Here is a 26,302-nt window from a genome sequence, read left to right on the forward strand (position 1 = left end):
AAGGTCCTCAAGGTCGAGAAGGGAGAGTGTTGACATGTCGTGGGGTTGTTAACCAATGTCATAAAACAATATGTGTACTGACTGTTTAATGAGAAACCATTTGTTCTGTTAACCTTCATCTAAAGTACGATAAAAAAAATTCAAAAAAAAGTAGGATAAATGTTAATTCTTTAATATTTTTAAAATGAGTTGGTCCAATCTGACCACTGAGATACTTCTGCTTTTGCGTGTCATTATGAATGTGGAGTGGCTCTTCAGGCACATGGTATGCTCAGCTGTTTACCTCCTGCCTTGACTCCTGGGTAACCTGCTTCAGGATGTGTGATGGGGGAGCAGACACTGGGCCTTCCTGGCAGAGGCAGAGAGCAGTTTGGATAGAGATGTCAACGTTGGTGGTAGGTCTTGAGGGCTTCCATATTCATTCATCTTGAAAAAGTTCTGGTCTCCAAATTCATTTATTCCTGTATAGTGGTTTCCTAGATTGTTTGTGGTCTTAATTTTATAGAGCTTTTCCCCATGTTACCTTAAAATAGGTAACAGAACAGCCTGAAGCTTTGGAAAGAGGCATAAAAACAAAATACCAAACCAGTTGTCATCAAGTCTATTTCAGTGGGTGGGTTCAAACTACCAACGTTAGGGTTTACAGCAAACCACTTGCGCCACCCAGGGACCTAGGAGAGGCGAGGTTAATCCTAAATCCTTAAAGGAAGCCCACCTAGGAGGGAAACCAAGTAACCTTCGAAATGTTAGGGGTGAAGGACAGAGCATGGTTTTCAACACTGGCTGCTTATTAGAATTACTTGAAACACATTTAAAACCAACTCCAGAGATTCTAATTCAATTGGTTTGGGGTGACACCCGGAGAAGGGCAACTTTTATAAGCTTTTTGCAATGTGATTCTAACGTTTGTTGTTGTTAGTTGCCGTCCAGTCGGCTCTAACACATAGCCGCCTTATATATAATAGAACAAAACGTTGCTAGGTTTAACCCAGTGCCATTCTAAGCACCAGGGAACTCTAGCCGGCTAATGTCAAATTGTGCCACACCTGTAGCCTCACTGCCTCGATCCAGGTGTCTGATGTTAGTAGATGCTGCCTCTGCCCTGTCGCCCACAAGACTAAACAAGCAAATAAGATGCCAAGGACATCTCATCCTCCCGGGTGTGCTAAGGCTTTAATAAGCCTGTTTGGTTCCAACCCTGGGATCTTTAACATAACCTACAGCACTCTGCCGCGCTCTCAATTCCAAGAATGACTTTGTTTACTATGTGTCAGATACTGTTCAAGGAGCCCTGGTGGTACAATGGTTAAGAGCTTAGCTACTAACCAAAAGGTTGGTGGGTGGAACCCACCAGCTGCATTGCAGAAGAAAAGACCTGACCATCTGCTCCCATCTATAGGGTCACTAGGAGTCGGAATTAACTCGATGGCAATGGATTTGTTCTTCGTTTTTTTTTTTTACGTATGGTCTAAGTGCTTTAAACCCCTCAACACCCCTGATCATTTGGTATCATTATCTCCATTTAACAGATGAGCAACTGGGGAACTGAGGGGGTTAAGTGACTTGCCAAGGTCACCAGCCTGTGTCTAGGGTTCTTTCCTACCACGTACTGTCACAGGCTGTGCTTTACATTCAGGCCCTCTCAAGGAGCGACTTCCTCTTTTCCTTTGCACAATAAATATTGACTCTTGGTGTAGGGGCAACTTGCAGAATGCAAGGCCTGAGGAAAGGTGGGGAGGGCCCGGCCAGGGGGATCCTGAACCCCAGTTCCTTAGCATCAGGCCGAGTAGACCCCTACCCTGGTGGTGAGATCAGTCACTTGCTTCCCCAGGGCCCCCTTCACAGCTCCAAGGTCTGAGTGTTTGAGAGCAAAACCTAGAAAGTCTTGGGGCTGCTTCTACCTGTGACCCCTCCTCACTCTCCTTCCTGTGCCCACACGGTTTCACCCACAGCTCTTTACTCACTCTCCCCGTTACTCATCCAATTCTGTGACTTCTCCCATGCCCCACTTCCTATGCATCAGACTCCACATATAGCTGCCCAGTGCCCATCGCCACCCAATTTCTAACAAGAACTAATTACTGACCACCCCCCATCCTATGATTCCCATCTCATAAAATGACATTGCCATCCACCCAAGCCAGGTACTCTGACCACAAACTAACCCAATTCTCCCCCCACATCCAGTCAGCCACCAAGTGACCTTCATTGCACCACTCAACCTAGCTGTTACAGCCATCATTCCTGTCGATTCCCAATTGCCCTAGGACAGGCCACACCTCAGAAGCCAACAGCCTCATTTCCTTCCAAAGCCCAACCCCAACCCCCGTGCTTCGTGTACTATCCAAAGCAAACCAAATGTAGCTTCCTGAACACTCCATGTTGTTCTCTAGGCTCCCAGGATTGGTCCCTAATGGAATCCGGCTCGTGCTACAGAAAAACACGTGCACCACAGCTCTCCCGACCTCCTCCGGAACTCCTGCAGGCGCCAGACTGTGACGTAAGCATCTATTTACAGGTCTCCCGGCGGCTCCCGGGCGTGGCCATACTGCAGCCCCGCCCCAGGCCCGAGGCCCAACGCGTAGGAAGCTTTCGGTTTCCCGAGGGTCTCCACGGTCAGAGACTTCACCTAGGCCTGCAAGCCCCGCCCTCACTGGCTGGCTCTCCGGAACTAGTCGCCGCGCCCCGCCCCTGAGCCCTGCAGGGATTGGTCCTGGCGGCCCCGCCCAGGGTCGGATTGGTCCAAGGTGAGGCCCGCCCGCTTGCCAACTTGGGCCTGTGGAGACAGCGGAAGGGCGAGCGTCTGGTCATGGCCGGGTGCCGCCGCCTGGAGCTGGCCGAGGCCCTGGCACTGGGGCCCGGTTGGCGGCACGCGTGCCACGCGCTGCTCTACGCGCCCGACAAGGGGCTGCTCTTCGGTCGCATCCCGCTGCGCTATGTCGTACTGGTGAGGAGGGGGCGTGCGGCCACTCCCGGTCCCTGCCCCGCCCCTGCCTGCTCCCCGGGCTGCGCCTCCTCGGGCGCCGCAGCCCATCCCCGCTTCCCCTTTCGCAGATGCAGATGCGCTTCGATGGGCGCCTGGGCTTCCCAGGTGGCTTCGTGGACGCGCAGGACGGCAGCCTGGAGGATGGGCTGAACCGCGAGCTCCGGGAGGAGCTGAGTGAGGCGGCGGCCGCCCTCCGCGTGGAGCGAACCGACTACCGCAGCTCTCACGCCGCGTCCGGGCAGCATGTCGTGGCCCATTTCTACGCCAAGCGTCTGACGCCAGAGCAGCTTGCAGCGGTGGAGGCCGGCGCACCGAGCGCCAAGGACCACGGGCTGGAGGTGGGACCAGCCCAGAGATCCCGTCCCACACCCGATCACGCCTATGCCTTCCTCCTCTCTTGCAAAGCCTCCCTGTAGGCAGGTCAGCCCCCTCTGACCTCGCCCTGTCTTGTAATTCCCTGGTATACCTGAGGCCTTGGTCTTCTCTCAATTGATTGGCTGTCAGCCTACCTAGTCTCCCTGCCAAGGTTTTCAAGCTGCCCCCCCACCCCCTTGCTGGCCTCTGCAGGAATCTTTCTAGAAGATACAAGTCTCTCTCCTGCTTCTCATTGATAATGGCCAGGCATGGCTTTCTAGGCCTTTATTTTTAGGCCCCTGCTTTTCTTGGGTAGGAGATGTGTTCTGGTACTTTGAGGGGAAGCCTTGGCACCAAGGCTAGGTGAGCAGGGAAACAGATTGTGTATGGAGGTGGTTCTTGCCCTTTGGCAAGTATCAGGATCATCTGGAGGTCTTATTAAAACCCAGGTCACTAGGTCCCACTCCCAAAATTGCTGGTTCAGTAGGTTTGGGGATAAGGAGAACCCAAGAGATTGCATTTTTCCCTAGTTCCCAAGTCACGCTGGTCTGGGTACCACACTTTGAGAACCAGAGCCAAACATGCATCCTGGAGGCAGAAGCCACTGAAGGTTTAAGGGAGAGATGTGGGAAGAATTAGCATTTGATGTCTTGAGTTATTTGCCCTAGAGCTGGGCCCATTAGGCTCCATCAAGGTATGATCCTTGGTATGGTTCTGCTAGGCTAGTAAGGGGTGAGGCCTCTGCTCTAAAAAGAGCTGACTGGGGTGAGGGTAGGGGTAGGGGGGTGGGCTACCTGGGTTCCCAGCGCCCCCTGTCTACTTCTTTCCACAGGTGCTGGGCCTCGTGCGGGTGCCCCTGTATACCTTGCGGGATGGTGTGGGAGGCCTGCCTGCCTTCCTAGAGAATTCCTTTATTGGCGCTGCGCGGGAGCAACTGCTGGAAGCCCTCCAGGACTTGGGATTGCTGGAGTCTAGATCCCTCCAGGGCCTTAAGATCTCAGCTCGTCACTAGAGGCAGCATTTCGTGGGCCTGAGGAACTTGATCTCAGGACCTTGGCAAAAGGGAGGAAAGGAAAGAGGAGTGTTTTTTCTTCTGGGCCTGGGAGATGGTAGATCATAGCAGATTAAAAGAAGAAGTATGTGCAATATGTTCTGAGCAGAGACCCTCCTGCCACCCCCTCCTGCCAATTCACAGCATCAGGAGCAAAAATCATCCCAGGAGCCCTAGCAAACTCTCAGAGCCTGCTTCCTCCTGGATTTGTGTACGTGCCTACACACACACAGCCTGATACTCTCTCTGCCGACTGCTTCCACCCCCACCTCCCCCCAGGCATGTCAATGCACAATCTGTCCACACACAGTCTGACACCTTCATCCCATTTAACTTGGAAGTGTGGGTAGGGCCTGGCTTGTCATCATACCCTTCTCCTTGCTGGGGAGAGGCTTTTCCCCCACTCCTATGTGACTGCTTTCTAGGACCTAGCCTGGCCTATGCTTGCTGGTGGAGGAGAGAGAAGCAGAGACCCTCTTGCTCCCTGAAATTGGTCATGCTCTTACCTAGGGAGTGGCCAAAACAGTGGGTCCCTGAAAGGTGGGAGAGAGTCCTAACCAACCCTTGACCCTCTCCTTCCCCTGAAAATAAGTGGAAAGGGTGAGGAAGTGGCATGGTTTCCTTGGTCTGATCTTGGACCTGAGACCTCTGAGCCCTGGTTCCTCTCCTATAGGGCTTTCATCTTTGGGATCCTTTGGACTCTAAGGAGATCAGAAGAGAACTGATCAAGCACCTATGTAGCCTAGCCCTGCCCAGAAGAGCCTCCCAGGAAAGAACGGCTTGTAGCTGGGCCTCAAGGCCCATCAGTGCTCTCAACAAGTATTTATTGTGTACTTACTAAATGCTAGGTGCTCGATAAGGTGTTGGAGACCTGGTAGTAAGAGATCCATAGGCCCTGTTCTCTAAGACTCGAGCAGGGGTCAGCAAACTTTCTTAAAGGTCCAGATGTTAAATATTTTAGACTTTGTAGGCCACATGGTCTCTGTCACAACAACTCAACTCTGCCTTTGTAGCTCCAAAGCAGCCATAGACAATAAATAAGCGAATGAATGTGGCTATGTGCTGATAAAACTTTATTTTAAAAAAGCTGGTGACCAGCCTATGGGCCATTGTTTACCAACTCTTGCTTTAGAAAGGAAGCTAGGTTAAAATTTTCAATAGTGATGCCTGTTTATTTATGTAAGTGTTAAGGAAATAAACAAGGAACTGATACAGGTCATATCTTGATGTTTTTTACTTTTAGTTGGAGGGATCTCTCTGAACATTTAAACTGAAGGATGAGAAGAAAGTAGGAGTATGGGAAGAGTATTCCAAGTATTCCAGGGAAAAGCATGTCAAGGCCCTGAAGTGGGAATAATCTCAGCAAACCATCCCAAAACTTAGTGCTTAAAAAACAACAACCATTTTATATATCAATATTTTTTTTGGATCAGAAATTTAGATGAGGCTCAGCTGGGTGATTCTTCTGTTCATATGACATCAGTGAAGATGCCTTGAAAAGGCCAGGTGGTTTTGAGCTGGTGAATAGGACCAGTCTGGAAAGCCGGCTTCACTTACAAGTCTGGCACCTAGTGGTGATACAGGAAGGCTGGGCTCAACTGAGACTGTTGATTGGAGCTTCTATATGTGGCCTCTCCACATGGTGGTCTCGTGGTAGATGGATTTTTTTATATAGTGGCTGAGGACTCCCAAAGAAGTATTCCAAGAGACCAGGTAGAAACTGCAAGGCAGTGATGTCAGTGTCGGAAATTGCACAGATTCACTTTTGTCGCATTCTGCTGGTCAAGTAGGTCATCTAAGACCAACTCAGATTCAAGGGAAAGAGGATTAGACTCCATCTCTCAGTGGGAGTAGCAGCAAAGAAATTGCAGCCATCTTTAATCTACCACGGCATGGTCTAGAAATGGAAAAAAGCCAGTGTGATTAGCATATGGTAAGAATGGGGAGATGAAGCTGAAAAGGTAGTCCGGAGCCAGGTGCTATAGGCTCCATGATGAGGAGCCTGGTGTATGTTTCAAGAAAGGCACTCCTGGTGGTGTGTGGAGCATGGAATGGAAGGGGTTAGGAGAGGAAGCAGGACAGGAAGCTGCCACAGTAGGTCATGTGGGAGATGGTAGTGATCTGGACTTCAGTAGTGGCAAGTGGAGATGGAAAGAAGATGCATTTGAGACAGATTTTGGAAGTGGCATAGATGGGCCATACCCATGATGGACTGGTTGAGGACAGTGATGGGGAAAAGGATTTAAGGATGACTTAGGTTTATGTCTTAATTTGTTCATTCATGTTGTGGATGAAGTGAAAGCCTGGGTGGGTAGGGGGAGCAAGCTTTCGAAGGGGACAGGATCAAGGCAGTCATTTGGGACATGGGGAGATGTAACTTTGTGAGTCATCTGTATAAAAAGGGTATAAAAATTTGTGGGAACGGATGAGGTGATCCAGGAAGAGAGAAAAGAGAAGCAGGCTCACCACAGGGCCCTGAGAAATTCCAACCCTGAGAGTCTGCGTGGAGGAGGAGGACATGTTAAAGGAGACCAGGAGATGAGAAGTAGCTGCTTTAGGGAAGTGGACTATGCCAAGTGCTTTGGAGAGTTTCAGTGAAATGAGGACAGAACTGTCCATTGGGTTTAGTAGTATGAGGTTGTTGATGACCTTGATGGGAGCAACTTCCGGAAGGGGTGGGGGCAGAAGGCAGGCAGGAGTTAGTTGAGTGAATGGGAAGTAGGGCAGTGGGTAGTGAGAAGTAGGTCCTAAAGGGGCTCAGAGAAATGATGTGATAACTGGAAAGGCATGTGGGGCCCCGGGGAATGTTTAAGGTAGGAGAAGCTGATAGGAACAGTCAAGATTGAGAGTGGAGAGATTGATGGGGTGGTGAGAGGGAGCTTCCTGAAGGAGCACTGCCCTTGAAAAAGGGGGAGGGGATGGGGTCTTTGGTGGGAGGACAGACAGGAGAGCATGATAGAGCTCAAGAAGGGGAAGATGGGGACAAGTATAAATGACTTAAGAGGGCTAAATTAATGGTGGGATGATGAAGGAGTTTGAACCTTTTCTGGGTGAAATGAACAAGACCATCAGCTGGATGTGGTTGGAGGAGGTTCTCAGAAGGTGTGAAGTAGTCATTCATCTTGACATGGAAAAGCAAATCTATTAAACAGAATGGCAGGACAGGGTTGAGATAGGAGATGGTCAGTTTAGAGAGGAAAACTAGTCACTCAGATGTGTATGGGGGTGCATGCACGTGCTTCCCCTTCATCGGTGTTCAGCAGCTTGGATGGAGACAGTGCAGAGTTGGGGTTTCACCCGAGGGGTACAAGAAAGGGAGAGAGAGGAGAGGCAGTTAAGATAACTTGCACGGGAGAAATTGTAATGATGGACTATGGGAGTCTAAGTTTAATCTGGATAAGATGGGAAATGAAGACAGGAGGTGACTTCAGAGGGGTTAGCAAATTGGAACTCTTGATAATGTAGAGCTCTACCATGGTGAGGGGTGGGGCAGGGAGTATATGTGAGCCAGAGACGATCACAGGTAAAGTCAGGGTCTGTGGTGTGAGGTGGAATGGCTGGCCAGGGAAGGAGCTTTGGGAGGTGAGTTCCAGGAATGGTGAGGCTAGAGGGTGGAATGAGAGCCTCTGTGGAGTGACAAAGTAGGAAACTGACAGATGTTGGAGAGGATGGTGTGAGCTAGGTGTGAACACCCTCAGTGGACAAGAGGAGTGACCAAAAGACCAGTGACTGATACCAAGAGGGGAAAGACAGAGCCTCTGAGGAGAGGGACTTTTGAAGAAGGGAGGGTGCATAGCGGTCTAGAAGGGCAGCCACAGCAATGAGAGTACGAGTGGCAGCTCTTGGCCTTTGAAGTACAGGGCTGTGAAGGAGAAACACCTTCCCCTTGAAAGAGTTTTGAGGGAGCAGCTCTAGGGGTCAAGTAGATTCCTAGAGAGATTGATTCCTCTGTCTTCTTTCTCCTACCCTCACCCTGAGGCTTTTGTCGAACTCTGTCTAAAGTAAACTCTCAGAAGAGGTAGGCTAGAGAGATGGACATGCAAGTGCCCTCCAGGGCACAGCCTGTACCAGCTTCTTCTGTGCTTTATCTCACATAGGCCTCAGTTCATCTCTGCAAGGGAGGTAACTCGCCCACAACTGCACCACTGACAGATCCCATCCCTCAGGATCTGGACCTAGGCAAATCTGAATCCAAAGCTCATTCTCAGATTGAGTGTAGTCCAACCTCCGATACCATTTGTACACCTCTGCAATACTTTGTCTCACTCTGCTTGAACATCCTGGGCAGTTCAGCCGTCAACTATCTTATTTATATTAATTTTCCATATTTTTTTAATATCTCTGATAAAGGGCAGGAGGAGGAGTACACGATCCTCTTGTCATCCCATAAACACACGCTCCCAGTTAGTAGATGACTCTTCAGTTAGCCCTAAGAAAAGCTGTTCTTTGTTCTGTGCTTTGAGCTCATTTGCCCTAGTCCCTCCATTGCTACAGGCAGTCGGGTGGGACTTGTGCCAGGTCATACTCGAGTTTCTCTTCCTCTTACCCATTACTATCCTGCTGGCAGATAAGGAAACGGGGGTGGTTGCCCATTTAGAATTTTCTTGGCCTTTTTAAAACAAAGAATCTGGGGTAGAAAGAAGATGAGAGGCTTCATTTTCATCTTCAGCCTGCCCCCACTGGCCATCTTGCTGACTTTCAGCTGATCACTTGCCCTCCTTGTCCTTATCTGAAATACTGGGTTGGCGATTCCTGTGGTGAGGGTTAAATGAGGTAGCACATGAGATATGGCTTTGGAGTAAAGCACCTAGCACTATTTCAGCACCGATGCGTGTTTTGCTTCTTGCTTGTTAGCACATTTTGTTTCTTGGAAGGTGAGTGGACCAGGCTGCCTCCCCCTAAACACGTATTTCTGCCTTTCTCAGCACAACCGGCAAGATGTTTACACTCTTTAACTCTGTACCTTTCCCTCAAGTATGCTGGCTGCTAGTGCTGTCAAACACTTTTTGGCCGCACGCTGTTCTAAGCCAAAGTCCTTCTCAGTAATTGAGTTCTGGCAAAGTTGCTACATCTAGGTTGACACATCTGAGAAAGAGCGGCCACCCCTTTCCCCAGTTACCAGGGCCCTTGGAGACTGCTGAGACAAACAAAGGGAATGGTGCAGAAGGTGGGGAGAGGTTTTCTATGAACTTCAGTTCATTGCACAGGAAACAGGTTTTTCTCAAAACCCTCTATCCCAAATAGGCAAAAATGAACAGAGGAGGAAAAAAGGAAAAAAAAAAAAAATTATGTGATGAAATTAGTGAATGGCACCTGAATTTGAGCCAAATTAAAGATGCTAGACCTTGGCCACTTCAGAGAGGAGCCAAAGACAGGAGGTGGGGGAACTCTGTTTAAAACACCTTCAATTTGAGGAAAACGCGCTGGCGCATGAGCAGGGAAGAGGCAAAGGGAAAGCGCCTCTCAGAGCCAGTATCCAGTAATCTCCAGTCGTCACTCTCATAAAAGTGCATGGATTCCTTTGGGGAAGGCTGGGAGAAAGATTAACAGTATCAATTTTTGGCAATGTAGTGAGGTCTTTCCTCAAGGGGACCCGAGCTCCCCTTCATTCAAGGGGTTTGGGTCTTTAAACTCGCTCAAGTCTGGGAATTGATTGAGGGGCCATTACTGTCTATTCTCGCAGTTCGAGTTAGACTTCTGTTCACTTGACCTAGAACTCTTCTGCTTATAAAGATCAAGTAAATAGTAAATTTCGTATCTATTTTACTCCTAGGGACAGTATTAAGTAACACGGTAAGTCCATATGAGTTGGACTATTCTGATCACTGCTTTGACTCTGCTGTCCATTACAGGTAACCATGCCCACTTTGTCGATTGAGTGCTGCCATTTGAACCCTACCACCACAGGGTCCAATCAGCCCCTTTGTAGTTAGGTGTTGTTATGAATTGAATTGTGTCCCCCCAAAATGTGTGTCAACTTGGCTAGGCCATGATTCCCACTATTGTATGTTTGTCCACCATTTTGTCATCTGATGTGATTTTCCTATGTGTTGTAAATCCTACCTCTGTGATGTTAATGAGGTAGGATTAGAGGCAGTTATGTTAATGCGGCAGGACTCAATCTACAAGGTTAGGTTGTATCTTGAGTCGATCTCTTTTGAGATATAAAAGAAAGAAATGAGTAAAGACGGGGGCCCACTAAGAATGAAGAACTGAGGTGGGGATAGGGGGGTGTCCTTTGGACCCAGGATCCCTGTGTTGAGAAGCTCCTAGACCAGGGAAAGATTTATGACAAGGACCTTCCCCCAGAGCTGACAGAGAAGGCCTTCCCCAGCTGGCACCCTGAATTTGGATTTCTAGCCTCCTAGACTGTGAGAGAATAAATTTCTGTTTGTTAAAGTCATCCACTTATGGTATTTCTGTTACAGCAGCACTAGATAACAAAGATAGATGTCTTAATTCAGTTAGGGCAGTTCCTACTGTCAAATCTGACTGACATAAAATAGCAATCATGGCAGTCTTCAAGGATACTGGGGCTCCCTTCACATATTTGTTCCTCACCATTGTGGTAAAAGGTGTGTCCTCTGGGTAGTGCTTGTGTGGGTCTGTGGTTCTAACCTGATAAATCCACTCTAACGTGCCAATTTCCCTAAGCCTCTGGATACCTTCTTCTATGGTATACCAAGGCAAGTCTGGTAATTCAACCTGATTTAGTGTAGGCCACTGAGTAATCAATGCTTCAGTGACCCAACCAAATAAACTATTAGATCCTTTCCTAACCTCTCGAGCTGAAACATTGAAGAATCTTCGCTTAGTGAGCCCATATCAATAAACTCAGACTGACCCATCTTTATGTTCCTTGCACAATTATCCCACACCCTTAATAGCCATTCCCACACATAGTCCCCAGGTTTCTGTTTGTACATATAAGAAAAGTCAAGCAGTTATTTTGGAGTGTAGCATACCTCCTCCTGGGTCACACTTTGTACTTCACCTTTTGGGGCTTGCTGGGACTTAAGTCTAGACATAGGTCTAGAAGCCAAAATGGGTGGTGGGGATGTGTTTTGAGAACATTTAGACATTGTCTTGTAAGCCATCTGCCTCATGCCATGTCTGAGGCAATGACTCAAAGACTTAAAACACAGCTGGGTTAATCTTACCAGATGGGGGTGGAGGGGCTAATGGTTTTACTGGGGAGGGTGGCTTAGCAGACAAACATGGAGTAATCTCTTCAGATGGGAGTGAAAGGACTGGTTCTGTTGGCAGGAGTGATTCAACAGAATTTAGGGGCTCAGTGTCCCCAGCTTCCTGATTATCTGCTCCTATGTCCCTATCCCAAGTTTCAGGATCCCATTTTTCCTCAATCAATGCCCTCACTTTAACTTCAGACAACTCTTGAGGTTGGCAGTTGAGTTGGTATTGTAATTCAGCCACTCTTAAGGATAAGACTTTGGTTTTGGTTTTTGGCAATATCAGCTCTGTTACTACAAGAAATAAGGCTTTCTTTCAAGGCACAAATGGAAACTTTGAGGTCGTTTATGTGGCGCTTGAGCTTTGAGTTTATCTGAAACCCTGAGTTCATCTCTTTCTTTCACTACTTCGTCTAGTGAAAGTAGGACCAACCAATCAGCTTCCTTATACTTCTTATTATGACAAAATTGTAGAAAGGTATCAAACGTGATCACCCAGAGCCTCCCCTCTCACCAATACGTGATATATTGGTGGTGATGTTTTGCGTATTTCTATTGCCACGTCATGCCATGGATTAGCAGTACCCTCTTTACTACTGGAAACAGAGTCATCAACACCTTTTAGACTAACCAGACTTGAGAACCAATTTAGAAAACTCATCCTTACAATTTCTCTAGAACCACTTTCAGTACCAAATGTCTTAGGCTAGGTTCTCTAGAGAAGCAAAATCATTGAAGTGTCTATATATATACGTATATAGAGAGAGAAAAAGAAATTTATATTAAGGAAATAGCTTATGCAGTTGTAGAGGCTGGAACGTCCCAAGTCTGTGGGTCAGGCTGGAGTCTTCTCCTGGATTCACATAGCCACAGGGGCTGCAGAACCCAAGATTGGCATGTCAGACAACAGGGCTCTGGCTCGCAGGCTGCAGAGGCCAACAAATCCTAAGATTGGCAGGTAAGCTGGCAGGCTGATGAATCCCAAGATTAATAGGTAAGTTGCTAGCTCAAGTCCCCAGAACTGGAGGTCAGATGAACAGGAGCCAGCTACAGGATCCAAAGAGAGCAAAAGCCCACAAGCTTTGCCGGAAAGTCCACATATATTCAATGCAGGCCACACCCCCAAGGAAACTCCCATTCAACTGATTGGCTGCTCACAGCAGATCCCATCATGGAGGAGATCACATTATATCAGATCTTATCATGGAAGGGATTACATCATACGACTGCCAAACTACATCATAACTGCCAAACCACTGAGAATTGTGGTCCAGCAAAGTTGACACACAACCTCAACCATCACAGCCCCCTACCCACAGAAACCCCCCTGAAAGAGAAGCCACATGGCCTCACCTCCCCGGTCCTCCTCTCTTCCCATCTGACCTGGCTTGAATATGGCTGTTCATGCTCCCTCCAGGGATGGAGGCAGTTTGTCAGAGGCCAGATGGACAAAAAAAAAAAAAAAACCAACCACCTCAGTGCCATTCTCACAGTTGCAAAGCAACAATTGCAAAGGGACACATGGAAGAACATGAAGGCAAAAGGAAGCCCCCCACCAAACACCACCTAGACTGGAGGGAGTCTGTGTGTCTAGGCTTTTCTCCAGAGTGCTCATCCTGATGCAGAGACACAAACTCAAGCCCCCTTTCGTCCCCCACCATGGGGTTCCACTACTTTCCATAAGCATTCCTGGCTAACGCAGTGGCAAAGGATATTTCTCCTTCTACAATGGGAGACAGCCCCTGTGTGGGGGTTTCAATATTACCCACAGTTCCAGTTCTTCCACCCTCTTCAGGCAGTTGAACAAGAGAAATGATACCTTTACAACATACTATTATCCTAATTCCAAGGTCGGGGGTTCAGACAAAGACCAGATAAACAGGGAGGAGCGCTTTTTTGGGGACACGAAAAGTGGAAGAACTGCCTCCAATTAAGTAAACAGGAAATAACAACATGAGGCCTGTTTGAAAATACTATAAAATAGAAAAGAAAGCAAACACTGGATGTAAATGATAGTATACTCTGGAAGATTTGTTCCAACAAACAAGCAGTATTTGCTCAGGGAATCTGAGGAAAACATACAGTCTAGAATAAGAGATGAAAGGTAAGACATGCAGAAACAGCTGGCAGCACTGAGGAAGGAACTTGATGAAATGGATACCATTATCAGAGACAGCATGAGCATCATTACCAGGGGAAAATTGTCAGTGATGTGGAGAGCAGGCGTAAGACAATCAGCTAGAACACAAAAAGTAGAAAGCAAAGTGATCAGAGAAAACATGGGAGATACAGAGGGCAGACAGTAGAAATCCAGAGGCTTGTTAATTGATAGAATAAAAATATGGACAGAATGCTTGTAAAAGGAATAATATTTTACGGGAAACGAGATCCAAACGGGAAAAAAAGATACAAATTTTGAAGACTAAAACAAGATGTTTGTCATTTCAAGAGCATTCATAAGGTAAGAGAATCAGGTCACTTACAATGTGTCTTAGTCATCTAGTGCTGTTATAACAAATACCACAAGTGGATGGCTTTAACAAACAGAAATTTATTCTGTCACAGTTTAGTAGGTTAGAAGTCTGAATTTAGGTTTCCAGCTCCAGGGGAAGGCTTGCTTTCTCTGTCAGCTCTGGGAGAAGTTCCTTGTCATCAATCTTCCCCTGGTCTAGGAGTTCTCAGCACAGGGATCTCGGGTCCAAAGGACAAACTATTCTCCTGGCTCTTGTTTCTTGGTAGTATGAGGTTTCCATGTCTCTTTCCTCTCCTCTCTCTTTTATATCTCAAAAGAGATTATCTTAAGACACAACTTGGTCTTGTAGACTGAGTCCTACCTCATTAACATAACTGCCTCTAATCCCACCTCACTAATCATCATAGAGGTAGGATTTACAACATACAGGAAAATCACATCAGGTGACAAAATGGTGGACAATTACACAATACTGGGAATCATGGCCTAGCCAAGTCGACAGATATTTTTGGAGGACACAATTCAATCTATGACACAATGGAAAAAAACTTCATATCTATCCAAACTGACATTCGAGAGCAAAAGCATGGATATTACCCATGTACCCTGGCTTGGAAAACACAGGCGTTTCTTAGCAATCTACAGATGAATCAAAGTAAAGAACAGGGTAAGAAATAATTGGTTGTGAACATTAGCTCCTATTATATGCAAATTTAATGCTAAATGTGTTAATGATGGCTGCAAAATAATATAAATTATCAATTGAAAGAAAATGTATATAATGTAAAAAAAATTATAAATAATTTTATTAGTATGCTAGTCCAAAAAATCCTAGATCATTCCAATAAAAGAGACAGGAAGCATAAAAATGTAATTTTATTGGGGACGTGAATAAGTACTGTTTGGTTTCTGATGGTGATAAAGCTCTTAGAATGGATTAAAAAATGAAATTTTACTATTTAAAGAAATATGGTTCTGGTTGAATATGAAAGGATGGGTAAATTGCAGTAAAAAAGTAAGGAATTGTCATAACATTAATAACAAAATCCAGTGCAAAAGCATTAGGTGGAACTAAGCTCTTTCATTGATCAAGAGATTATCCACAATGATCAGATAATTATCATTAATTTCATATTATATACAGCAAAATTCATTGCAAATGCAAGGAGAAATTGATAGAATAGTATTGGGTGACCACAAACACACTTGCCCCAGTCCTTGGTAGATAAATTGTCAGCCTGTAAGTATGAATATAAGTGATCTGAGAATAATATCAATGCTGATAACAATAACTAGCATTTTGGGGTGCTTACTGTGTGGGTGTGGCAGAAGTTGTCAAGGATTTCATTTTACTTGGATCCAAAATCAACGCCCATGGAAGCAGTAGTCGAGAAATCAAACAATGTATTGCATTGGGCAAATCTGCTGCAAAAGATCTCTTTAAAGTGTTAAAAAGCAAAGATGTCACTTTAAGGACTAAGGTGCCCCTGACCCAAGTGATGGTATTTCCAATAGCTTTATATGCGTGTGAAAGCTGGACAGTGAGCAAGGAAGACAGAAGAAGAATTGACGCCTTTGAATTATGGTGTTGGTGAAGAATATTGAATATACCATGGACTCCAGAAGAATGAAAAAATCTGTCTTGGAAGAAGTACAGCCAGAATGCTCCTTGGAGACAAGGATGGTGAGACTTCGTCTCATGTACTTTGGACATATTATCAGGAGGGATCAGTCCCTGGAGAAGGACATCATGCTTGGTAAAGTAGAGGGTTAGTGAAAAAGAGGAAGGCCTTCAATGAGATAGATTGACACAGTGGCTGCAACAATGGGCTCAAGCATAACAATGTGAGGATGGTGCAGGACTGGCCAGTGTTTCGTTCTGTTGTACATGAGGTTGCTGTGAGTTAGAACCAACTCTGCAGCACCTAACAACAACTGTGTGGCAGGCACTATTCTAAGCTCTTTACATGTATTAATATACTTAGTCCTTGAAACAACCATACAAAGTAGGGGTACTATTATCTCCATAGTTAAGATTAAAAAAACAATAACAATTTAGGCACGGAGGTCAACAATATAGTTTTCTTTGTCTTAAAGATAAATATCGAAATCTGTAACTTGAGAATATATATCTTTAAGGACTCTGGAAATATTTACCAAATTAGTTATATATCAGGCCTTATAAAATCTCAGTAAATTCTCTCCAGTCTTCTTCTGACCTCTCAGAAATAATCACATTCTCTGACCAAAATGTAATAAAACTAGAAATAAATTACAGAAGTAGACACTCTAAAATTTCCTTCTTTGTGCTTTTTCATTTTGTCTGAATCTTTTATAATATGTATGTACCCTTTGTATATAAAATAAGATTAGTTAATAAAAGGAAAGTTTCTCTATCTTGTGAGTTACAGAAACCCAGCCCAAATAAATCTAAAGAAATAAGAAAAGGATTCAGGCCTGTCCCGGGAAAAACACTGGGGTAATTTGCCCAGTTGAGGGAAGATCTGAAGTTCTCTGTCCTCAAATGGAAAAATGAAAGTAGAGCCCTGATTGACTGGGTCTAGGTCAAGTGCTCATCTTGGGTCCTCCTTGTGGTCACTAAAATGATGTGATGTGACTGGTCACGCCTGGGTCCTGTGCCCTCACAGTAGCCAAGAGAGCTGAGAGCTGTGATTGTCAGTCTCACCCCAATCATGATTATGGTAAGGAAGAAGCAGATCTCCAAGGGAGATGTCAGTGATGCTGTACAGTAGAAACAACTGATATCTAACACAGGTGAAAAAAAACAAAAAGGCCAGCTTCCCCTTCGTCCTGTCCAAAAACTAAACCCCTTGCCATTGAGTTGATTCCAACACATGACGACCCCATACATTACAAAGTAGAACTGCTCCATAGAGTTTTCTGGGTTGTAATCTTTATGGAAGCAGATTGCCAGACCTTTCTTCCACAGTGCTGCTGGGTGGGTTTGAACTAATAACCTTTTGATTAGTAGTCGAGTGCAAACCATTTGTGCCACCCAGGGACCATTTTGTCTGATAGGGCCCTTATTACATGATTCCATAATTCTTCATTTGGTACAATTTGGTGTAGAAAGAAAGTCCATGTCTACTGTTTTAAACCATAAGCTTTGCTCCATGTTGCTCTGTAGTCTCTGCAAGGATTTCTTTTAATGGCTTCATAGAGTTCCATGGAGCCATTTAACTTGCATTTTAATCACCTTGCCTCTAGTTTTCCATTCTTACACCCACCAGAGCTAAGAAAACCATTTTGATCTTAGGCTTCCTGTCAATACAATTCTTACTCCTCTCTTCCCATGCCACTCTTCCCCCCGCCCCACCACATACATTTTGCCTGACAAACTGTGACTCTGTCTTTCTTATTTTTAATGTTAAAACTTCCTAAGGGAGGTATTCCGCAACCCTGACCTTCCAGATTAGATTGTTTCGCCCATACACCTTTTCTTCAAATCACTTATAGCAGTTTTTAATTACTTATTTTTATGTGATTAATATTTGTTGACCTCTTATACTAATCAGGGTTCTTGGTTGCAAACAACAGAAATAATCCCAGTATATTTATGGAGAAATCTAATTTATTGAAAAGGTGTTAGGTAGCTCACAGCTTTAACGGGAAGCTGGAGAACCAGGCTTAAGCAGGAATCAGGATTGGCAAGTCCCAGCCAATATCTTGCCGGAAAGTACGCTTAGGATGCTGCCGCCCATGTCTTCAGGTCTGGACACTTACCATTATGCTGTTGGCATCATCACCACTGGCTACTCACTGCTGTGCCACTGGACCCTCAACTCTGAGCATGTACCTTTGTGCCACTACCCAGAATTCAAAGTCCTGGGCAGGAGCATCTGACTGGCTATGCTTTGGTCATGAGCCTGCTTTCTGGCCCCCAAGGAGGGAATATCTGCCTGCCCACAGCTTTCAAAGTAGAGGAGGGGCCTTGGTTATTTGTGATATTTGTAATAGCCAAAAACTGGAAACAACCAAAATGTCCCTCAATAGGCCAATCTTTAAACAAACTGTGGTACATCCATACTTTGGAATACTGCTCAGCAATAAAAAGAAACTTACTATTAATATATGGAACAGCTTGGATGGATCTCAAGGGCATCGTGCTGAGTGGTGGTCTTGACATAGGTGTCATTTCCTGCATATGCCTTTAAAACTTTTGGAATGGATGTCAGCAGCTTGGAAGGAAACCTCAGAGACTAATGTGGCGAACTTTTTTAAGGAATGTTGCCACACCATGGTTCTTTTTTATTTTTTTATTTTTATTGTACTTTAGATGAATGTTTACAGGACAAATAGTTTCTCATTAAACAGTACACATATTGTTTTATGACAATGGTTAACAACCCCATGACATATCAACGCTATCCCTTCTCAACCTTGGGTTCCCTATTACCAGCTTTCTTGTCCCTTCCTGCCTTCTAGTTCTTGTCCCTGGACTGTTGTACCCTATTAGTCTTGTTTTGTTTTATGGGGCTGTCTAATCTTTGGCTGAATGGTGAACCTCGGGAGTGACTTCATTACTGAGCCAAAAGGGTGTCCAGGGGCCCTACTCTCGGGGTTTATCCAGTCTTTGTCAGACCAGTAAATCTGATCTTTTTTTGTGAATTAGAATTTTGTTCTGCATTTTTCTCCAGCTCTGTCCAGGACCCTCTGTTGTGATCCCGGTCAGAGCAGTCAGTGGTGGTAGCTGGGCACCATCTAGTTGTACTGAACTCAGTCTGGTGGAGACGGTGGTAGTTGTGATCCGTTAGTCCTTTGGCCTAATCTTTTCCTTGTGTCTTGTTTTCTTCATTCTCCCTTACTTCCAAAGGGGTGAGACCAGTGGAGTATCTTAGATGGCCACTCATGGACTTTTAAAACCCCAGACACTACTCACCAAGGTAGAATGTAGAACATTTTCTTTATAAACTGTGTTATGCCAACTGAACTAGATGTTCCCCGAGACCAAGGTCCCCACAGCCCTCCACCCAGCAATTCAGTCCCTCGGGGAGTTTGAATGTGTCTGTGGAGCTTCCATGACTTTCCTTGTACAAATTGTGGCCACACCATGGTTCTTGATGGCAAAGAGGTGATGCTTTGTAGAAAGGTCACCTAGAACTCCAAGCTGGAAAATGATTCAAAAGAGCTGGACACTGTGCAAAAGTTTTGGGAATATCAAAATCAATTTATTTTGCTTATATTTGCTTTCCTATGTATGCACAAGCATGATCTATGATAAAAATTCATGTCTAATAGGTCTAAAAGATCTTCTAGAAGAAAATATGTAGAAGAAATTTATATATGACATGGAAGCGTTGTAGTATAGCTTAATGGGAAATATTTTTCTTTCTAAGAGGTAAATAAAATACTACGTGTTGCAGTCAATGGTGTCTCAGAGTAGATGAAATTCAGAAGAGGATACGCCTCACTTTTATCTTGGAAACATCTTAAAACCCTTTCATGACCCAATTATTTTCTGCTTTGAGTTTATTGTTAATACCACGTGTTTTCATTAATGGAAGGCATTCTGAATCAAGGAGCATTTCTGAAATTTTGTTACAAAATGTGGATTTTGATACATATTATATGGGTCACATAGATCCCTCTGCACTCTGGAGGTAGGATTATGCAGGACATACTTGTTTCTCTGGACTTTCCATCGCCTTCTAGATCCCTTGACAGGTGCCCAAAAATGCGGTATTCGCGCGAATATGGAATCATTGCAAGAAATGCAACTTCCAAATAATGCAAAGGAACCCGGAAATATACTTACAAGGCTTATCTCGCTGTACAAAAGCCAAAAGAGACAATCACACCTCCAGGATGCACCACCTAATACAATACCCTGTAAAAACAGTAATTCGCGGCACACACCTGTTTCTTCGGTTTCAAACAGTTATAGAGGTCCCCACCTGCTGGCAGCATGCGCTGTCAGTGGGAAAGGAGATTCCCAATAAACCCAAAAGGTTAAAAATGTAGGTGGGTGCTATATGTCCCTCTGGTCATAAAAGGGCATAAGTGACTCCTAAGAAGCAGCCCATGCTATACAGTTCTGTCTAAGAGATGTTGTCTTAGTTGCCTAGTTCTGCTATAACAGAAATGCCACAAGTGCATGACTTTAAAGAACAGAAATCTATTTTCTCACAGTTAGAAGGTTATAAGTCCGAATTCAGGGTGCCAGCTCTAGGGGAAGCCTCTCTCTGTGTCAGCTCTGAGGGAAGATCCTCGTCTCTTTCAGCTTCGGTAGCCCTGGCATTCCTCAGGTCCTTAGTGATCTCCACGTGGCATCTATCTTCCCCTGTTTGTGCCTGCTTGTCTGTGTCTAATCTGCTCTTTTTATAACTTGGAAGTGATTAGGTTTAGGACATACCCTACACTGATATGTCCCCATTAACATAACAAAGAAACCCTAATTGCGAACAAAATTATATCCACAGGTGTAGGGGTTAGGATTCCAACACATATTTTGGGGGAACACGATTCATTCCCTAACAGATGGGGAGTCAGAAATGCCAATGACATGGCTGCTCTGCCATCACCTCCAGAGGCGTGGGGCAGGAACTAGGAAGGGCAGTATTGAGTGTGGCAAGTAAGGGTGCATGCTGCCGGAGAACAAGCAATACTGTGGCTTGAGGCAGGATGCTGGCTGCAGGGCCCCTCAGCGTGAACCAGGAAAGATGTTTTCCGAGGTGCAAGACTTGTGAGAGTAACAGCTTTCTGCCCTTCTGTGCCTCTAATGACCTGATCAGCCTCAAGGGTCGTCGGAGGGCCCGTAAGGTCCAAGCCAAGCAGGGAAGGAGAATTACACACGGACATGGCCCTATCTAAAGAGACAGCAGGCTAACAGTGTAGGAACAACTGCCTGGGTGGCATTGGTGCAGGCAGATTCAAAGCTTTACTGGATCTGTTGCTTGCAGAAGGAGTTAATTCTGCGTTTGGGTTTGTAATTGGAACAAATGTTTTGGGTAGAGTAATTTAGCCACCTGGACCGCTCATAATGACTCCAGAACCTTGTACTTTAAACCAGTTGCTGTCGAGTCATCTCCAACTCAGAGTAAAATTGTGCTCCATAGGGTTTTCAATGGCTGATTTTTCTAAAGTAGATCACCAGGCCTTTCTTTGGAGGTGCCTCTGGGTGGACTAGAACCACCAACATTTTAGTTAGCAGCTGAGCACATTAACCGTTTTCACCCTTGTACTTTAAGATCTATTCAAATACTGGCTCCATTACCCCATTTCTCAAACCAGGATCTTCGGTCTGTCAAGGTGTCTCCAACTTTTGTGGACAGAGGAGCAAAATGTTTGAAATTACACATATAGTTGACATCAGTATCAGGCACCTGCTCTCGGGAACTGCCAAAGTGCCAGTGCTCTTTTTAGCAACATATTAATTGCATTAAATGCAGCTCATGGCTGGTCCATTCCTGGAAAGTCCCACTTGCTCCATGCCTGGCTAACACTTGTCCTTCAAAGTTCACCTTGTTAGGGCAGCTTTTGCTGAATGCCAGTCTGCTGTAACCCCTCCTCTTGGCCACCATGGCAATCTGAGCATGCCGGTACAACAGCATACATCCCACTGCTCAGGGTCCTTCTTTTAACTGCTTTTGGCCCCACTAGACCATGACTTCATTTCCTCAACATCTGTTATGTTGCCTTATAAAGTACACTCAATGAGTACTCAGTAAAATGCTTATTGAATAAATGCTTCTTCAATAATCTTTTCTCTTATAGAAGTTAAACAGCTTGCAGAAGCTCATTTTGAATATTAATTCATATTAATTCTTTTCCAAAGAGTTTGTTCACAGTGTGACAAAGAGCACTGGACTAGGATTCAAGTCTCTTAAACAAGTCCAGTAGTCATGTGACTTTGGGCAATGTACTTAACCTCACTAGGCCTTAGTCTCCCCATCTTCTGTGAAGAAGGACTGCAAAGTGAACATCTCAAGGAAAGGAGGCTGGGTACCCTATGTCCTCCATTATCTAGCACTGTGTCTGGCACATAGTAGGTGCTCCATAAATATTTGTTTGAATGAATGAGTCTGTAAAATGAATGGATTGGATAAATGACCTCAAAGATCCCTGTCTTAGTTATGTAGTGCTGCTGTAACAGAAATACTACAAGCAGATAGCTTGAACAGAGATTTATTCTCTCACAGTCTAGTATGCTAGAAGTCTGAATTCAGGGCGCCAGCTCCAGGGGAAGGTTTTCTCTCTCTGTTGGCTCTGGAGGAAGGTCCTTGTCATCAATCTTCCCTTGGTCTAGGAGCTTCTTGGTGCAGGGACCCCGGGTCCAAAGGACACGCTCTGCTCCCGGAGCTGCTTTCTTGGTGGTATGAGGTCCCCCTGTCTCTCTGCTCACTTCTTTTTTTTATATCTCAAAAGAGACTGACTTAAGACACAACCTAATCTTGTAGATTGAGTTCTGCCTCATTAACATAACTGCCACTAATCCTACCTCATTAACATCATAGAAGAAGGATTTACAACATATAGGAAAATCACATAGATGACAAAATGGTGGGTAATCAATCACACAATACTGGGAATCATGGACTAGCCAAGTTGACACACATTTTTGGGGGTCACAATTCAATTGATTACAGTCCTTCTTGAGTTTTCTAATAATGCAAAGAATAAGTTCCCCTCATTCCATCCAATCAAACACATTTATTAGTTCTTAATCCACAGGGTTCAGTGTAATGAAGTAAACTTACAAGGCTGCTCAGAGGTATCCTAGCAACTTATTACCATGGCAACATCACACTTCCTAGTCACCATATGATGGGTACAGTACAGAGGAGCCCACTTAAGATACATGTTGAGGTTTGGAAATCAAGACCAACCTCTTTGACTATAATGTGACAAAGTTTTAGTGGTCCCTAGAGACTCTCCTTAGGTGCTCTTCCACCTATTGACTGATGCCTAAAATTCTCTTATTCACCCTCTTTGTGGAAAGGCTTTCTGTCTTTTAAAAAAACACAGAGATACAGCATCCTTTTTTTTTCTTCTCTCCCCAATAGTGCCTAATATCAAAATAAATATCTTCATGTATGGGCTGCACAGAGTTTTTAAAGATAACATTGGTGAGTTGCGAAGGTCATACTGCTTGAGGTTCATGATGTTATTTTAAGGGAATTAAATCTGCAAATCATTGCTTCAGGTCTGCTAGCTTGACAGCTGGTGGCGGTTCATCATATACTGATAGTGGTGGGCAGGCTGGGCTCGTGAGTACATGTATTATACTAATTATGTGACAAGGTCTTGGCTAAAAACCTCAGGTAGGCCACATTTCCCTTAGAACTATGTGTAGGATGTCTTCATTTATATCAATGCATGAAGAAAGATCTGGAAATATCCTCAAGTGGGGAAAAAGCATAAAGCTTCAAAAGTAAAAATTAGAGATTGTTGTTGAGTTGTTAGGTGTTGTTCAGTCAGTTCTGACTCATAGGGACCCCTATGTACAACAGAATGAACACTGCTGGGTCCTGCACCATCCTCACAATCGTTGTTATGCTTGAGCCCATTGTTGCAGCCACTGCATCAATCCATCTCATTGAGGGTATTCTTCTTTTCACTGAACCTGTACTTTACCAAGCATGATGTCCTTCTCCAGGGACTGATCCTTCCTGATAACATGTCCAAAGTATGTGAGACATAGTCTCATCATCCTTGCTTCCAAGGAGCATTCTGGTTGTACTTCTTCCAAAACAGATTTGTTCATTCTTCTGGCACTCCACAGTGTATTCAATATTCTTTGCCAACACTGTAATTCAAAGGCATCAGTTCTCCTTATTCATTGTCCAACTTTTGCATGCATATGAGGTGATTGAATATACTATGGCTTGGGTCAGGTGCACCTTAGTTCTCAAAGTGACATCTTTGTTTTTTAACACTTTAAAGAGATTTTTTGCAGCAGATTTGCCCATGCAATGTGTCATTTGATTTCTTGACTGCTGCTTCCATGTGTATTGATTGTGAATCCAAGTAAAATGAAATCGTTGACAACTTCAATCTTTTCTCCATTTATCATGATGTTGATTATTGGTTCAGTTGTGAGGATTTTTGTTTTCTTTATGTTGAGGTGTAATCCATACTGAAGGCTATGGTCTTTGATCTTCATCAGTAAGTGCTTCAAGTCCTCTTTGCTTTCAGCAAGCAAAGTTGTGTCATCTGCATATCACAGGTTGTTAATGAGTCTTCCTTCAGTCCTGATGCCCAGTTCTTCTTCATATAGTCCAACTTCTCACATTATTTGCTCAGCATACAGATTGAATAAGTATGGTGAAAAAATACAACCCTGATGCACACCTTTCCTGACTTTAAACCATGCGCTTTCCCCTTGTTCTGTTTGAATGACCACCTCTTGATCTATGTACAGGTTTCTCAAGAGCACAATTAAGTGTTCTGGGATTCCCCATTCTTTGCAACATTATCCATAATTTGTTATGATCCGCACAGTAGAATGCCTTTGCATTGTCAACAAAACATAGGCAAACGTTTTTCTGGTATTCTCTGCTTTTAGCCAGGATCCATCTAACATGAGCAATGATATCCCTGGTTCCACATTATCATGTATTGAATTTTGCCCCACCAAAATATCTGTCAACTTGGCTATGTCATGATTCCCAGTATTGTATGATTGTCTACCATTTTGTCATGTGATGTGATTTCCCTACGTGTTGTAAATTCTATCACGATGATGTTAATGAGATGGATTAGCGGCAGTTATATTGATGAGATCTGTAAGATTAGATAGTTTCTTAAGCCAATCTCTTTTGAGACATAAAAGAGAGAAGCTAGCAGAGAGATGGGGGAACCTCATACCACCAAGAAAGCAGCACCAGGAGCAGAGCGTGTCCTTTGGACCTGGGATTCCTGTGTGGAGAAGCTCCTAGACCAAGGGAAGATTGATGACAAGGACCTTCCTCCAGAGATGACAGAGAGAGAAAGCCTTTCCCTGGAGCTGCTGCCATGAATTCAGACTTCTGGCCTACTAGACTGTGAAAGAATAAACTTCTCTTTGTTAAAGCCATGCACTTGTGGTATTTCTGTTATAGCAGCATTAGATAACTAAGACACATGTCCTCTTCTGAATCCAGCTTGAATTTCTGGCTGTTTCCTGTTGATGTGAGGCTGCAGCTGCTTTTGAATGATTTTCAGCAAAATTTTACTTGTGTGTGATATTAATGATATTGTTTGATAATTTCCACATTTAGTTCGATCACAATTCTTTGGAATAGGCATAAATATGGAACTCTTCCAGTTGGTTGGCCAGATAGCTGTCTATTTCTTGGCTTAAACGAGTGAGCACATCCAGTACTGCATCCATTTTTTGAAACATCTCAATTGGTATTCTGTCAATTCCCAGAGCCTTGTTTTTCGCCAGTGCCTACAGTGCAGCTTGGACTTCTTCCTTCAGTACCATTGGTTCCTGATCGTATGCTACCTCCTGAAATGGTTGAACATTGACCAGTTCTTTTTGGTATAGTGACTCTGTGTATTCCTTCCATCTTCTTTTGATGCTTCCTGTGTTGTTTAATATTTTCCCCATACAATCCTTCAGTATTGCAACTTGAGGCTTGAATTTTTTTTTCAATTCTTTCAGCTTGAGAAATGTTGAGGATGTTCTTCCCTTTTGGTTTTCTATCTCTAGGTCTTTTCACATGTCATCATAATACTTTGCTTTGTCTTCTTGAGCTGCCCTTTGAAATTTTCTGTTCAGCTCTTTACTTCGTCATTTTTTCCTTTTGCTTTAGCTACTCGACGTTCAAGAGCAAGTTTCAGAGTCTCTTCTGACATCCATTTAGGTCTTTCTTTCCCCCCTGTCTTTTTAATGACTTCTTGCTTTCTTCATGTATGATGTCCTTGATGTCATTCCATAACTCTTCTGGTCTTCGGTCATTAGTGTTCAATGTGTCAAATCTATTCTTGAGATGGTCTCTAAATTCAGGTGGGATATACTCAAGTTTGTACTTTGGCTCTCGTGGACTTGTTCTAATTTTCAGTTTCAACTTGAACTTGCATATGAGTAATTGATGGTCTGTTCCAAAGTTGGCCCCTGGCCTTGTTCTAATATCGAACTTTTCCATCGTCTCTTTTCACAGATGTAGTTGATTTGATTCCTGTGTATTCCATCTGGTGAGGTCCATGTGTATAGTTGCCATTTACGTTGGTGAGAAAAGGTATTTGCAATGAAGAAGTTGTTGGTCTTGCAAAATTCTGTCGTGCGATCTCTGGCATTCTTT

General features: G+C 44.4%; 1 protein-coding gene across 1 annotated transcript; it reads left to right on the forward strand.

Annotated features, from left to right (window-relative positions):
- The first annotated feature begins 2,809 nt into the window (after positions 1-2,809).
- Positions 2,810-10,304, forward strand: NUDT16 (nudix hydrolase 16). Its single transcript, XM_004381450.2, has 3 exons — positions 2,810-2,947; positions 3,055-3,324; positions 4,173-10,304. Exons 1-3 carry the CDS (start codon positions 2,810-2,812, stop codon positions 4,350-4,352), a joined length of 588 nt encoding a protein of 195 aa, XP_004381507.1. The 3' UTR covers positions 4,353-10,304.
- The last annotated feature ends 15,998 nt before the right edge of the window (positions 10,305-26,302 follow it).

The sequence above is a fragment of the Trichechus manatus genome, unplaced genomic scaffold (genome assembly GCF_000243295.1).
Source record: "Trichechus manatus latirostris isolate Lorelei unplaced genomic scaffold, TriManLat1.0 scaffold00084, whole genome shotgun sequence".
In the NCBI taxonomy this organism is placed as follows: domain Eukaryota; kingdom Metazoa; phylum Chordata; class Mammalia; order Sirenia; family Trichechidae; genus Trichechus; species Trichechus manatus.

What these genes read in the sequence shown, in the direction of transcription:
- NUDT16 (XM_004381450.2), top strand. Translation starts at nt 2,810, where the DNA reads ATGGCCGGGTGCCGCCGCCTGGAGCTGGCCGAGGCCCTGGCACTGGGG. An exon ending in CGCTGCGCTATGTCGTACTG is followed by an intron (nt 2,948 to 3,054) that starts GTGAGGAGGGGG and finishes CCCCTTTCGCAG; the next exon opens with ATGCAGATGCGCTTCGATGG. An exon ending in CCAAGGACCACGGGCTGGAG is followed by an intron (nt 3,325 to 4,172) that starts GTGGGACCAGCC and finishes TTCTTTCCACAG; the next exon opens with GTGCTGGGCCTCGTGCGGGT.